Source organism: Carettochelys insculpta, chromosome 5 (genome assembly GCF_033958435.1).
Source record: "Carettochelys insculpta isolate YL-2023 chromosome 5, ASM3395843v1, whole genome shotgun sequence".
NCBI classification, from domain to species: Eukaryota; Metazoa; Chordata; order Testudines; family Carettochelyidae; genus Carettochelys; species Carettochelys insculpta.
This window is the reverse complement of record NC_134141.1, coordinates 49,281,711-49,295,814: the sequence shown is the minus strand read 5'-3', so window position 1 is coordinate 49,295,814 and position 14,104 is coordinate 49,281,711. Positions and strand designations below refer to the sequence as shown.

Below are 14,104 nucleotides of genomic sequence, written 5' to 3'. Positions count from 1 at the left end.
ATGTGTGATCCACTACAACTCCTACGGAGTTTCCAGCAGTACTATCACTTAGTGCCGATTATGTCTATTTTGTGGCCATGCTTTTGATTTCCTAAGAGAAGTACTTCGCCCGGGTCCTTACTGTATTTTATCTTGGTGGTTTAAGACCAGTCCTCCTAGTTGTCAAGTTTGTTTTTAATTCTAATACTGTTCTCCACAGTGCCAGCAACTACTCCCTGCTTGGTGTCACCCGCAAATTGTGTAAGCTTATTCTCCTCTCCATTAGCCAAGTCAATAATGAAAATATTAAGTATTACTGGACCCAGGACTGACTGTCAGCACAGTTTTTCAACAAGCTGTGCACCTCCATTTTATAGAAAGTTCACCTTCTAAACTGTATTTCTCCAGTTGGTTTATGACTATCATGGTTTTTCTTAAAGCTCATAGGTATAACTTGTACTGTCCTCCTTGTTCTGTTCTGTAATAACAGCTACTAAAATAGCTGGAAAAACTGGAAAAAATATCATACCCCTCTGTAATGGGAACTCTGATTTTATATGCATCCTTTAGTTCAGAGTAGTTTTGCAATTCAGATAACTGTAGTATTTACATGTTTCCAGTTATCATCTGATCTTACAATGTTTAGAGTACTCAAACAATTGAAAATTAGCAGAGCATAGATGGGATAAATGGGGAAAAAATTGCCTAGAGAATTCTGTTACACTTCCCCTCTTCCGCCATTATTTTGGCAGAGAGAAGATTTGTTCTTTATAAAAAGAGCAAACAATAACTAAACATAAAAGTCCTATTTTTCTGATTGCACTAATAGGCTAAAGTTATGATAGTAGAGTTCATAAAATCAAAAATTGTAAAAATGTTCAACTACAGAAATCGCAGTGAACTTTAGGGTGCATAGTTCTGAAACAGGTCCACTGTGCATCAGTAATTAACATTTTATTTCTCTTACTGGAGAATTCCAGACATCATTCAACAAGACTTGACCCCAATTCTTCACCAGTAATTTAAAAAAAATATACAAGCAACAGAGAAGTTAACCAATAGAATATGCTGTTACATGTCAAAGCCAAAGGAATTTAAAAAAAGACTTAAAAGTAATAACTTCAATTCTGTATGTTTTATTAATAGCATCCAAAGCTGTCTTACATTAACCAAAAGCAATAGAGCTGTTTCACTGTTTTCCTATCAGTGCATTTTCAAATCCAGGTAAAAAGCTAGAAACCAGTAAAGCTGCTGCACCAGTGACATAGGCTGTTGGTTACAATGACACATGCCTTGTAACTAACAGTAAACTTTTTCATATCTGACATTCTGCTACCCAGAACTCTTAAATAACCAGCATTTTAACCATAAATAAATTTTAGTTACTTTTCCGTAACTACAATAGAGAGAGTAAATACAAATAAACACAGCAAATATATATGTTGACAGTGTACAATACTAGTGATGTTGGTTAATAAAGTACTCTGCATACATTTTTGTTTGTTTCTTAATGTCGAATCTTACTTTTTTTTTTCAAATGTAATGCTTTGCTAGGTATACCTCTTTATTATCCAGAATACCCTCATCCCTCATTAAACGAGTACTTCACATATGATGACTCGCTTAAACGAGGGACACAAACTCCCCGCGCTAATACGAGCCTTACCCCTTCCCCGCAGCTCCAACCTGCCGGAGTCTGACCCCATCTGAGGTCCTGTACACCCAAAGTGCCACAGCCTGACCCCGCCGCCTCCTTCTGCCGCCGCCGACCTTGCAACCCCAACCTGCCTCAGCCTGAGCCCCTCACTAGCCCCGCACACCCAAACTGCCTCAGCCTGGACCCCCCCTGGCAGCCCCACACCCCTAAACTGCCACATCCTGACCCCGCCCCGCCACTGCCCCTACCTACTGCAGCCTGACCCCCCTCACCCACCCCATGTTCCCAACCCACCGCAGCCTTAACGCCCCCTGCCCACCCCACAGACCCAACCCACCATCACGTTTTAACCCTCCCTCCCACTCATGGACCAAACTGCCCCCAGCCTTTAACCCTCCCCACCCACCAACCCCAAGGCTCACTTACCTTTCAAAAGCAGCGCCACATGCTGCCACTCCTTTGCTGAGTTATGAGCACTTGGAACGAATCAGAGACTTTTACGTGTACTTAATGGTAATTTAGCATCCCCCTCTTAAGAGTTTTCCCCTACGAGCAGCAAGTTGGGAACTAACTGTGCTCATATAGCCAGGGATGAGTGTATTTGAATATCCGGCAACCTTCTGGCCCCGTGACTCCCAGATATAAAAGGGTTTACTGTAGCTCCAAATTAAGTGTGTTTCATGAAAAAGCTGTAACCAAGAGGGATTTGGCCATTCCACTTCTACATGCATAACCCCCCCACCCTCTCACACACATTTTCCCCGGGGGGGTGGGGAACCCTAGAAAAAACTTCTGTAGGAGCTGTAAAGGTAACAAACTTTTTGCATCACTTTATTGAATATTCTGCGTTGAGTTTACAATTGAAGTCTATACTGGGTGCTGGCTATTACAATACTACAGTGCTCATGTGCATTACGGAAACAATTATGAAATGTATTGACCTGTTTATATATTTTATAAAATGAACCAAAATATACGATAAAACTGTACTCCAAGTGGATAATGTAAACAATTAAATTATAAAGCCTTTTATTCAAAGATCAAAATACTTAAATGAAAAAAGGAATATAAAATGTAATAAAACATAAATTACATTAAAGATATGTACATGATTTATCTTGCAAAGAGAAGCACAAAATCAGTATTCTTTACAATACTGCTTTTTTGTTCTTCTAAACTGAAAAATCCATTTTCACTAAGAAAGCAGGAAACTAACAAGGTTTACATGCAATCTAGCACTATCCTCACTAAAATCAAGTGAGTTCATAATCCTGCAAAAAGCCCTTATTAAATGTCGAAATGTGTATCTTAAGCCCTTCTCAGTCCTTGACAACCAACATGCAAAGTAAGTTGGATTGTTAAGTTAGTGCACAGCCTACCATGTGTCTGCTTTAGATTAACAAAGTATTAAGGCTACTTGCTGCTAAAAACATGCAGCAGTAAAGGAACTCTTATTCACAAAGGAAATCATCTGATTTCACTGGAAGTTTTTGCCATAGTCACTGGGAGCAGTGTAAGAGTCTGTCGTCTCATGTCCTGGTTCCCTAATTTTCTGTCTACTGTAATAGAACGTCTTTTTTTCAGATTTAAAAAATAAAGATACAATCTCTTGTCCATTATATCAAAGAGATAAATAATATATGCTAAGATTTCCATCACATCCAGGGCACCTCTTCACACTCAGAGCAATCCTGTGTGTTACTGCAGTTTGATTACTTTTTTCCATTATTGACTTAAGCATAACTCATTAAAATTACAATCACAGATCATGATATACATGACGTGTAATGCTACTCCGCACTATGTTGCACAGCAACAGTACCTTACAGTAAAGCAGCCTCCCTCAACAACTGTCATCAGCAAAAAAAAATAGAAACAGCAATTCTATACCATTACGTGTGAAAAAAAACTGATGGCAACAGTGATTGAGAAACCTGGTATACCATTGCTGCTGCATTTTATAAGTTTGGTCCATTGAGGCTAAAAAGTCATCTCAAAACTGCTAATTTTGAGCCAAAGGGACTACAGTCTCCCACTGCGTTGAAGTGATGTGAAACTCTCTCTTAGTAGGGCAGCCAGTTTCATTAGGCTTCTAATTGAATCTCTGCTTCATCCATCTGAAGAGTGTCATTATCCCCCAGTAATTCTGTTTCTGGTACAGAACCCTCCTCCTCCTCTTCTTCCTGGACAGGGTTTTGGGATATATCTTCCACTCCATTATGTGTTTCATCTGTCCCCTCTGAGAGCAGAGCAGCCCTGTCTGCTACAGATGCATTGGAGGGGGCTGTTGTTACATAGCCTGTGCTGGTAGAACCACTCCCACTGTGATGGGAGCCTGGTTTTGGAATCATCTGTGGAGGCATTTGCTGTGGAGCCATTTGCATTGGGATTTGAACCGGGTAAAAATTTGGCAGGTAGGCACCATATGCCGGCATTGGTTGGTAACCATTGACTGGAATGTAGAGCTGAGGTGGTGGGACCATTGGCCTGATCTGCCCTTTCATTGGTATGAACTGTGGTTGAGGGAAAGCTTGAGTTTTCTGCTTTGGTCCAACGTATCTAGCATTGCTGATATTACTAACAGGGCTTGTGCTGAGAGAACTTGTTTGTGTGGTGTTGCTTGCCCCAGAGGTTTGTGCTGAGCTGTTGTAATTAGAAATGTTTCCCCATGTTCTTAGTCTATTGTGAATCTCCTTAAATCTCGGTCTCCTGTTGGGGAATTCATTCCAACATTCCAACATCAAAGTGTATATCCACGTGGGACAGTCATCTGGACAGGGCAAAACCTGTCGATTCCTTATCATTTCAATAACATCCTGGTTAGAGTAACCACAGTAAGGCTGCAGGCCATAGCTGAAAATTTCCCAAAGCACAACTCCATAGGACCAAATATCTGAATCAACAGAAAATTTGCCATACATGATAGCCTCAGGGGACATCCATCGGATAGGAAGAAGGGAATTCCCCATGAGTTTATAGTAATCAGCAGAGTAAACTTCCCTGAAGAGGCCTAAATCAGATATTTTCACATTAAGCTTATCAAATACCAATATATTTCTGGTGGCTAAGTCCTTGTGAACAATATGATGGCTTGAGAGATATTCCATTCCTGCAGCTATCTGAGTCACAATGTGAAAAAAATCTGCTGGTTCCAGAGCTGATTTCACTGTCTTGTCATCATCAGTGCTACCAACATCCGAATGGGGAGATCTCATAACCAAAAACTCATGGAGATCACTGTGGGAACAGTAACTAAATATCATGCTGATGGGCTGTTCTTTGGTCACTATTCCCAGCAAGCAGACAATATTTGGATGCTGCAAACGCGATCTCATCATTGCTTCGTGTTTGAATTCTTCCCGCAGAGCCAACTCTGCTTTGTCTTTGAGTGTTTTGATGGCAATAGCTTGTGTCTGTTCACCAGGCATTGTACCAAAGAGATGTCCCTTGTAGACTTTTCCAAACCTCTCTTCCCCTAGTTCTTCCATAAATCTCACTGTAGACAGATTGATCTCTTTCAGTTTAGTCTGAAGGGGGAAAAAAAAAAAAGAGAAAGAAAAATCAAGGTAATTGTGTGTTTTAGAACACTACAATGCTCTGTTAAAGAAAAAATACGCTACCACAGGAGAATAATTTTCTCACAATTAATTTTCCATTTATGTCACTGTTATATATTCTTGCACTGAAAGCTGTATTGGGTGTTCAACTTGAGATACCTCAAAGGGCCTGATTTTCAGAAGTTGGGTGCTTTGTACATTCTGTACACCTTACAGGTACTTCAATTTGGCCAAAATTTGAGGCATGCAAAAACATGACATTGTTGACAATCTTGGCCTATAAAAAGTCTGCCAAGAATACCTGTTTGTGCTGATTAATAAGTGGCATTTCCATGTCCTGGCTGGGAGATGCCATCAACTGTCGACGTTGAGGTGTAGCAGCAGATGCCTTTTGTTTGTTCCTACACATGCAGACCAAGAAGAAAAGGCAGGCAATAACCAAAGGGATGGCTATGCTGGGAACCAGAATGTAGAGGATCCCCATTTTGCTGTTGTCACGTGGACCTAGTGGGATTAAAATATTTATCGTATTCAGATGATTTTTTTTAAATTATTCAAAAGCAAAACAAATAAAACAACACTAATGTGAATACTGAGACCTAACTTTTACATAAAAAAGCACGATTTTAAAACATGAGTTACATTCTAAGTATAGGCTTTTAGTGCCATCAATCACAAAACCTAATGTTCTGTAAATAAATGTTGCATGGACATGGCAACTAATGGGTGAAAAGAGAAGTTACAATACCATTAGATCCATTTATGTTGCTGGTACTAATTGGGTAATTTATAGTTTATTTCACATCTGAAACACAATTCTTTTTCTGTACAGAAACTGCAGAACATAGACTGTTACGTAATTTCATTAACTTGATTACTGGATGAAATACAATAATTAGTCTTCATCACACATGCAGGCATGCATACAAGTGACCTCAGCATGATACACTGCAGTCATATGACCAACAGTCCTTATCATCCAACTTTGCCCCTATCATCAGTACTTTGCCAACACTATCTGTAAAATGTGGAATTCTATCTCCTACCTCCAAATTATTTAGATACCATTGGACTTTTTGGTATCGAGACAATCTTCCTCTTCAGGCAGACTAAGATGAAAAATAACATCAATTTGTTTAAAAAGTGCTTCCTAAAGATTTTTTTTCCCCCATAAAACATGCCATATAGAGAATACAGGACAGCATGTTGTGATACAAAGGGTTTTAATGGCACTCATTCGGGACGTTTTATGAAATTAGTCACTATGCTACTGGTGGAGTGCTTCCCTCACACACTCATACCAGTAAAATTTTTGTTCACATCATCACGTAATAATCATTGTTTGTTTTTAAGTCAAAGCAAGGAAAGTAATGAACTGAGGTAAACCAGAAAGTTTTCATTTTAGTTTTAATTTTAATTACTTCCTATCTGTAATGAAGCAACATTTGTGAGGCTAATACTTCAAATTTACTGCATCAGAAACTGCACCACTCTCCTTGTTCTGCACGGTGCTAAGTTCACCTCTGGCATGCAAACTAATAATAATCAAGCTAGAACAAATTCTATGGTACTACAGTGAAGTTAAAGGGACTATAATAGTTTGTCACCATAGGACAAGACTCCATCGGGTTCACTGGGGTGGCTTTTTGCCAATACTGAGCATTTTCACTACTCTGTATTTAGTCTGAGAGATTTAATTTAAAATCATGATCTGTAGGGTGTCTGATTCTATGCCTTTGATTTGGTTTTGTATAACCAAGTGTAATGCTCTATCTCCCTCTGCAGGATGTGAGAATTATTATCTCCTATTTCCACTGCCAAAGTGGGATAAAGTCAACTTTTGTTGGTTTCTTGGCTTAGTACCTAGACTGCCATCCATCTCAAGTTTAGAAATAAGAATCAGTGCTCTCCAAACTAAGATGCCTTATGTAGAAGTGGTAACACAATGCTGAAGAGTGTTACATAAAACCCAGAGAGGTAGCCATATTAGTCTGCATCTTCATACATAAAACCCAGTTATTGCTTAAATATATATTCAGAGCAACTCCCACTATACTAAATCAGACACTAAACTGTATATAAAAATTTGATATATAAATGCATGTAATATTAATTATTTTCTCTGCTTTTGCTCCAGAAATATAGCAAACAGGAAGTACAGATTGGCCTAAATAACAAGAAAAATGTGTAAATAGAAGCAATAGTGCCTCACGAAAACCAATGAAAACCCGAGAATTATTATTTTCTCAATGAGAAACATGTGAGCAATAAGGAATATTTACCACTGTACTAACTTTAGGGCTGTAATAAGGGTGAAAAAAGAGAATACGTACTACAAGAGGGTACTTCACACAGTTCCATGCGTACGTTTTTATTCTGCGTAAAACACCAGGGACCATCCATCTGACTTCCAGGATTTCGGCAGTATGCATGTCCACCGCCTAGCTCTGGAAACTGTGCACTTGTAAGATCATGGTGATGAGGATGCTGGGAATCCCAGTGCTGACAATTGTGCCCTGATCTGGTGACACTAACAGTCCCTCTGTAGTCAGTTCCAGAGCCATTGTAACACTGGTGATCTGTAACAAGGGATTTCATATATAATTCAAATCAATGAAGAGAACACTTAATTGCCTTATTGCCGCCACTCTCACATGTAGAGCTGACCCACTAAAGGGAGAGCCATGGAGCCCAGGTGGCATGGGAAATTATGCTTGCTAGAAGACACTAGAGTCAGACTTGTTTGGCTGACTCCTTCCCTTGCTTGATTACTGTCATTACCCTGAGCCCAGTTGCTCTTGTTTTCTCTATTCCCTTTGGCTGATACCTCTCCTAAATTCCTGATTGATTTTATCTCCCTCTGCCCCCACAAATACAACTCTGACAAGCTCTGCTCCTAAATACCTCTGTACTGCAAGTCAAATGGTTACATTTTGCCCTAATTGATCCCAACCAGCTCTACTCCACTGCACCTGCTGCTCTACTCTGTTGATTGGTGGGAGAAGGTACTGAGATGATGGGAATTCAGCATAAGTTTAGCCAAATACAATCTTGCCTGCTAGCTACATATAGCCATGCTAGTCTAATGCAGCTGAGAGCTAAAACAGCACATGGGTACAGTAATCAGTGACAGGGGAATGGAGTAGGCAGCAAAGAACAGGAGTACAGTAGATCCTTGACTTGCACAGGAATTACATTCCTGGGAAACCAGGTGTAATCTGAAATTCATGAAAGTCAAGTGGGGGTGGGGCCACCAGCTCAGACCATATGCAGCTGCCAGGCGAGTGCCAGGGATGCCTCCAGGTCATCCCCAGGGAGTCACTACTGGTGGGGGGGGGGAAGCAGGGAATGCCCCTTTTAAGGGGGACCCCTTGTTAAAGGGCTGGTAACCTGGCAGAGTGCCAGCTCTCTTCCCCCTTGACAGGGAGATCACCTGCTCTCCCACTGCCCCAGTGGCAGCTCCCAGGGGCTGGAGCTTCCACTACAGTCCCCCTCTAATGGGGCTAACACGAGATAAGCGCAAATCAAATATGCACCTCTCGGGGGTCTACTGTATATAACAACAAGAAATCTAGGGCTGTCTTCCAGGGCTGTCAATTCATCAGCTTTCATGATCGTTCAGTTCCTCTATGCTTCCCATCTAGCTCTTTATTTTGCAGCAATGCAAGTTTTGATCAATATTATGCATTACAAAAGGCAACCAAGATTTCTTTATGAAAACATTCAGAATGACAGTACGTTTACGTAGCAAGAGTCAACGAAGACCAACTCATTTCAAAACCTTGTCAGTGACGAGATAAATTCAAAAACAAAACAAAACAAACAAGCATAAAACATTAAACCTTACATCTGTTGAGCCGTTCTACAGGGATCCCAATTCTTATACAGTTGGCAGCCTCAAGAGTGTCAGGCAGTGGCAGGTCCTCGCATTTGGGCAGTTGCAGTTGCATCAGGATGAGGGGATTGGACCTAGCAATGTTATATTCCTGCCTACAGAGGTCGTTCTCCAGCACTTCACATTCATCCCGACACAGCTCCCTTGGCTTGGGGGTCCGGGAGCGCTCATCACACAGGGGGAACACAAAGTGGCAGAATGATGGGATGGCAAACTGCGAACACTGATCAGATAAATGGGTGGAAGTGCCAATCATGGTAAATGCGGCTGGAAACAAACAAACAAGTACTGGATGAGCACTAGCACGTAATAAACTAAATAAAGCAAATAAAATAGTTCTACATTAACATGGCATCTTGTATCTTGAAGGATCTCAAATGCATGCAGTATTAGTGAGGTGGCATTTATGGGAGCTAAGCAGACAAAAAGAGCACAGAAAACTTAAAACCGCTGTTGTACCTCTAATGTCCATACAGAGCACACAGGATCTCAGTTTCTATGGTGTGATTCGAGACAACCTTACAGAATAAATTGTATGGTGCTTTGTCTGTCTCAGAAGGATGAAAGAAAGGCTAGCACCACACTACAGCAGAAGATCGACCTGCTGAGGGTCCATCTGCTGGGGTTTCATTTTGTGCTTGCACTAAATGATGCTCCCAGGGTCAACGTCAACCCCTGTACTCCCCCCGAGAGGTGAGGAATAAGGAAAGTTGATGTGAGAAATGCTCCCGTTGACCTTCCGCCATGCGGACAGACACGGAAGTTGACCACAGTTCAACTGATTTTAACCACACAATTGGCATAGCTAAAATTGCATATGGGCGGTTGACTTAGAACATAAGAATGGCCATACTGGGTCAGACCAAAGGTCTATCTAGCCCAGTATCCTGTCTGCTGACAGTAGCCAATGCCAGGTGCCCCAGAGGAGGTGAACTGAAGACAATGATCAAGCGATTTGTCTCCTGCCATCCATCTCCCGCCCTCGACAAAAGGCTAGTCACCATACCTTACCCCTTGCTAATAGCCATCTATGGGCCTAACCTCCACATATTATCGAGCTCTTTTTTAAACTCTGTTAGAGTCCTGGCCTTCTAGTACAGACATAACCTGAGTCAACCCTGTCAGGACTTGAATCTGTAGCTTCCTGGTTTCTCACTAGATCAAACATAAATTTAGATCATTATGGCTGCTTCTACACTCGCCCCCTCCCATCGGAGGCAGCATAGTAATAAGACAATTTCAAGCAGGCTAATGAGGTGCTAACGTGCATATTCAGCGCCTCATTATCAAAATGCCAGCTGTGCGAATTTCAAAGTGCAAACTTCGAATTGCAGATTGACAGCGTAGATGTGGGCAGCTTTGACGTAAGTGCCCCACTTTGACATTTCCTCACTCCGATCTAGTTTTGTGCGAATAAGGGAATGTCGAAGTGGGGCACTTACATCAAAGCTGACCACATCTACTCTGTCCATTTGCAATTTGAAGTCTGCACTTTGAAATTCGCACAGCCGACATTATGATAATGAGGTGCTAAATATGTACGTTAGTGCCTCATCAGCTTGCTCTGAATGGTTTCACCACCATGCCACCTCCAACAGGGGCTAGGGGGTGGGGGTGTGAGCATAGAAGCACTGCTTTCTCCAGACATTTTCACCAATAAACCAAGGAAATATGCACTTTCAATATTTGTCAGACAAAAGGAAGGACTCAGCATTTGATGTGATTTTGCAATTAATAGACGTGAGAAGCCCCACAGATAGAAGGTGCTGAGAAGAAATGCATATTGATAATCCCAAACCACCAATCCTATTAAGACAAATGTCATAACTCACTAAGAACTTGATCCGCTCCCCAGGTGCTGCATGCCTACACATTGCCACTTATCTGGGCGTTTTCATCAACATTTTAAAGAGAAAAAGAAATAATGACGTGCACCATGTATCTGAGGGATGAATCAAGCTCTAAACATAGAAATATCTCTCCACAAAAAAACCTGTTAACATTCACTTAGGATTGTTAGACTGCTTCTTCCACCAACGCAAACCATAAAAAGCAAAGAAATAAGCTGTTAAATCATTCAATGCCCCACCTATGATCTACTGATTAGCTCCTCTCCTCAGCCTGAATACCTCCTTTCCACCAATTATGCCCACGTAACTCTCCCTGAATGGCCAACATGCTGCTGCTTTCACTTGAACTGTGTTTACTAATTATATGTTCAGGTGCTTTGATTATTGGCAAAGTGTTTTTGTGCTGGAGTGTGCAAGTAAGTGAGCTACTATTTTCAGACTGCAAAACAGCTGTATGATATGCTTGTCTGTAACGTTTATGAGAAAATGCCTCTGAACGGGTGATCTAATAGTTAAGTGTTTGTTCTAAATTTGGTTAAGGTGGGTAAAGTAATATATTTTCCTACATCCACTTCAATAACAGGTACTACCTCAGTCACCTTGTCTCTTTCATATCCTCAGACCCATAAAGGTTAAAGCATTGCAAACAACTAAACTGGGGGCGTAATTTGTGTGTATTACAGACTTCAGATCAGCATCCATAAGCCCTTGCGTGCTGGGCAGGCAGCGAGAGGTGTGTTATAACTTGTATTCCCTACTGGTGGAGTGCTTGAAGAGAACAGGGTGGAGGGTGAGAGAGCAGGGACTGAAGTGTGCCACAGAGATGAGTAAGAACATGGGAGAGGCACATTCTTACTAGTGTACCAGAGAGCCAAGGCTACAGTTCTGGGAGCAGAGTATTTACACAGAGGCTTTTGAAGGGCTTTCATATCAGCACTGTTGCCTTGATGCCAAGCCAACTTTCTAATTAAACAAAAGCAAACAAAGCTGCCCTGGCCCTTCTCCAAGGCCTCCTTCTTCCCCTCCCCCAACAGATGTAAGCCACCCTTGTATCCCCTAGCCTTCCCCTATTCACCAGGCAAACTTATCTAATTCTTTTTTGAACTCATTTATACTTTTCGCCTTCACAATAGCCCTCAGGACGAGGTCCAGATGGGGCTGAGGGCTGGCTGCCCTCCCACCCCCACTCCTGCCGGGCCTGTGGAGCCAGAGGTCCCCACACACCTTGCCCAGGTGAGGCTGGTTGCTCCCCTGCCCACAACTGCCTACTTTGGTCAGGGATCTTGTCAAAGGTTTTCTGGAAGTTCCCAGGATGCCATATCGACTGGATCACTCTTGTCTACGTACGTGTAGACCCTCCTCCCCCTCCAATGAACTCTACTAGATTGGTGAGGTGCGAGTTCCCTTTATAAAAGCTGTGTTGACTTGTCTCCAACATATTGTGTTTCTCTCTATAGCTGCGTCTACACGTGCACGCTACTTCGAAGTAGCGGCACCAACTTCGAAATAGCGCCCGTCGCGTCTACACGCGTCGAGCGCTATTTCGAAGTTAACTTCGATGTTAGGCAGCGAGACGTCGAAGTCGCTAACCTCATGAGGAGATAGGAATAGCGCCCTACTTCGACGTTCAACGTCGAAGTAGGGACCGTGTAGACAATCCGCGTCCCGCAACGTCGAAATTGCTGGGTCCTCCATGGCGGCCATCAGCTGGGGGGTTGAGAGATGCTCTCTCTCCAGCCCCTGAGGGGCTCTATGGTCACCGTGGGCAGCAGCCCTTAGCCCAGGGCTTCTGGCTGCTTCTGCGGCAGCTGGGGATCTATGCTGCAGGCACAGGGTCTGCAACCAGTTGTCAGCTCTGTGGATCTTGTGTTGTTTAGTGCAACTGTGTCTGGGAGGGGCCCTTTAAGGGAGCGGCTGGCTGTTGAGTCCGCCCTGTGACCCTGTCTGCAGCTGTGCCTGGCATCCCTATTTCGATGTGTGCTACTTTGACGTGTAGACGTTCCCTCGCTGCGCCTATTTCGATGTTGGGCTGAGCAACGTCGAAGTTGAACATCGACGTTGCCGGCCCTGGAGGACGTGTAGACGTTATTCATCGAAATAGACTATTTCGATGTCGCAACATCGAAATAAGCTATTTCGATGTTGGCTGCACGTGTAGACGTAGCCTACATCTGATAAGTCTGTTCTTTATTATACTTGCAACCAAGTTGCCTAGTACTGAAGTTAGGTTAACCAACTGTTAGCCACGAGCATCACCTCAGAAGGATTTTTAACAAATGGTGTTACCTTAGCTACCCAGACATTTAGTACCGAGACTATTTGTGGGATAGGTTTCTTCAGCAGAAAGCTGTGGCCAGCTAATGGGCAGGGGAAGTGAATTGCCAGCTGGAGGAGGCTAATTCTCCTCCTGGGAACCTGCCCTCCTTCTCCTGTCTGAGCCCAGAGCCCCTCATCCCCAGGAGTGCCAGCCCTGAAACAACAGGTGGGCAATGTGCAGCCCCTTCCACCCCCAAGCACTGGGCAGGTGGGCCAGTAGCATGTAGCTCCCTGAATGGGCAGCTCATACCCCACCTCTCAGCCCTTGAGTGCTGGGCAGGCAGCACATACCCCTTCCAGACCTCCTCCCCTTCACGCCTTCCAACCCCAATGCCTCCAGCCCTCCTCCCTGAGTGCTGGATGGCACAGCTCAAGCCACCCCAAGTCCCAGCCTCCTTAGCCTTAGTCCTAGCTCAGTACTCTTCTCTGAAAGTAACAGCCTGCCTGGGATGGGGCCAAAGGGCAAGGACAAGCAAGGACAGCCTACACAATGTTCTGTTCATGGGCTAGTCTCTGAGACTGCATTCAGGTCACTGTCAACACTATCATGTTCGATTAGAGAAGGTGCTTGGGGGAAGAGACTGAGGGAAAACAAAGGCTAGGAGAGCCTAACGAAGGGGCTCCTCCGACCCTCATCACGTACCCCTTTTGGAGAAGAGGTTTGAGAGCCTTGAGACATGTAGAAGTATGAACAACTGATATGAATTAGCAGAGGGATTAAAACACTGTGTAAATAAGCTACAAAATGGTGCTTACAACCACAAAGATCTCTGGTCAGTCTGAGTTTGCAGAAGAGGCGGAGGAGCAACATGCTGTCCTGTCAGAACTCAGGGCTTGTCCAGGACTTGTC

General features: G+C 43.1%; 1 protein-coding gene across 1 annotated transcript in view; it reads right to left on the bottom strand.

Moving 5' to 3' along the window:
* Positions 1 to 2,059: 2,059 nt before the first annotated feature.
* The window catches only part of ROR2 (receptor tyrosine kinase like orphan receptor 2), a 256,388-nt gene continuing 244,343 nt past the window's right edge, over positions 2,060 to 14,104 (bottom strand). The window contains exons 6-9 of the mRNA XM_074995043.1: positions 9,041 to 9,355; positions 7,527 to 7,772; positions 5,495 to 5,697; positions 2,060 to 5,163 (exon numbers count right to left, since the gene is read on the bottom strand). Of these exons, the coding sequence (XP_074851144.1) occupies positions 3,721 to 5,163; positions 5,495 to 5,697; positions 7,527 to 7,772; positions 9,041 to 9,355 (2,207 nt within the window). The 3' untranslated portion in view covers positions 2,060 to 3,720. The remainder of the gene's footprint in view (positions 5,164 to 5,494; positions 5,698 to 7,526; positions 7,773 to 9,040; positions 9,356 to 14,104) is intronic.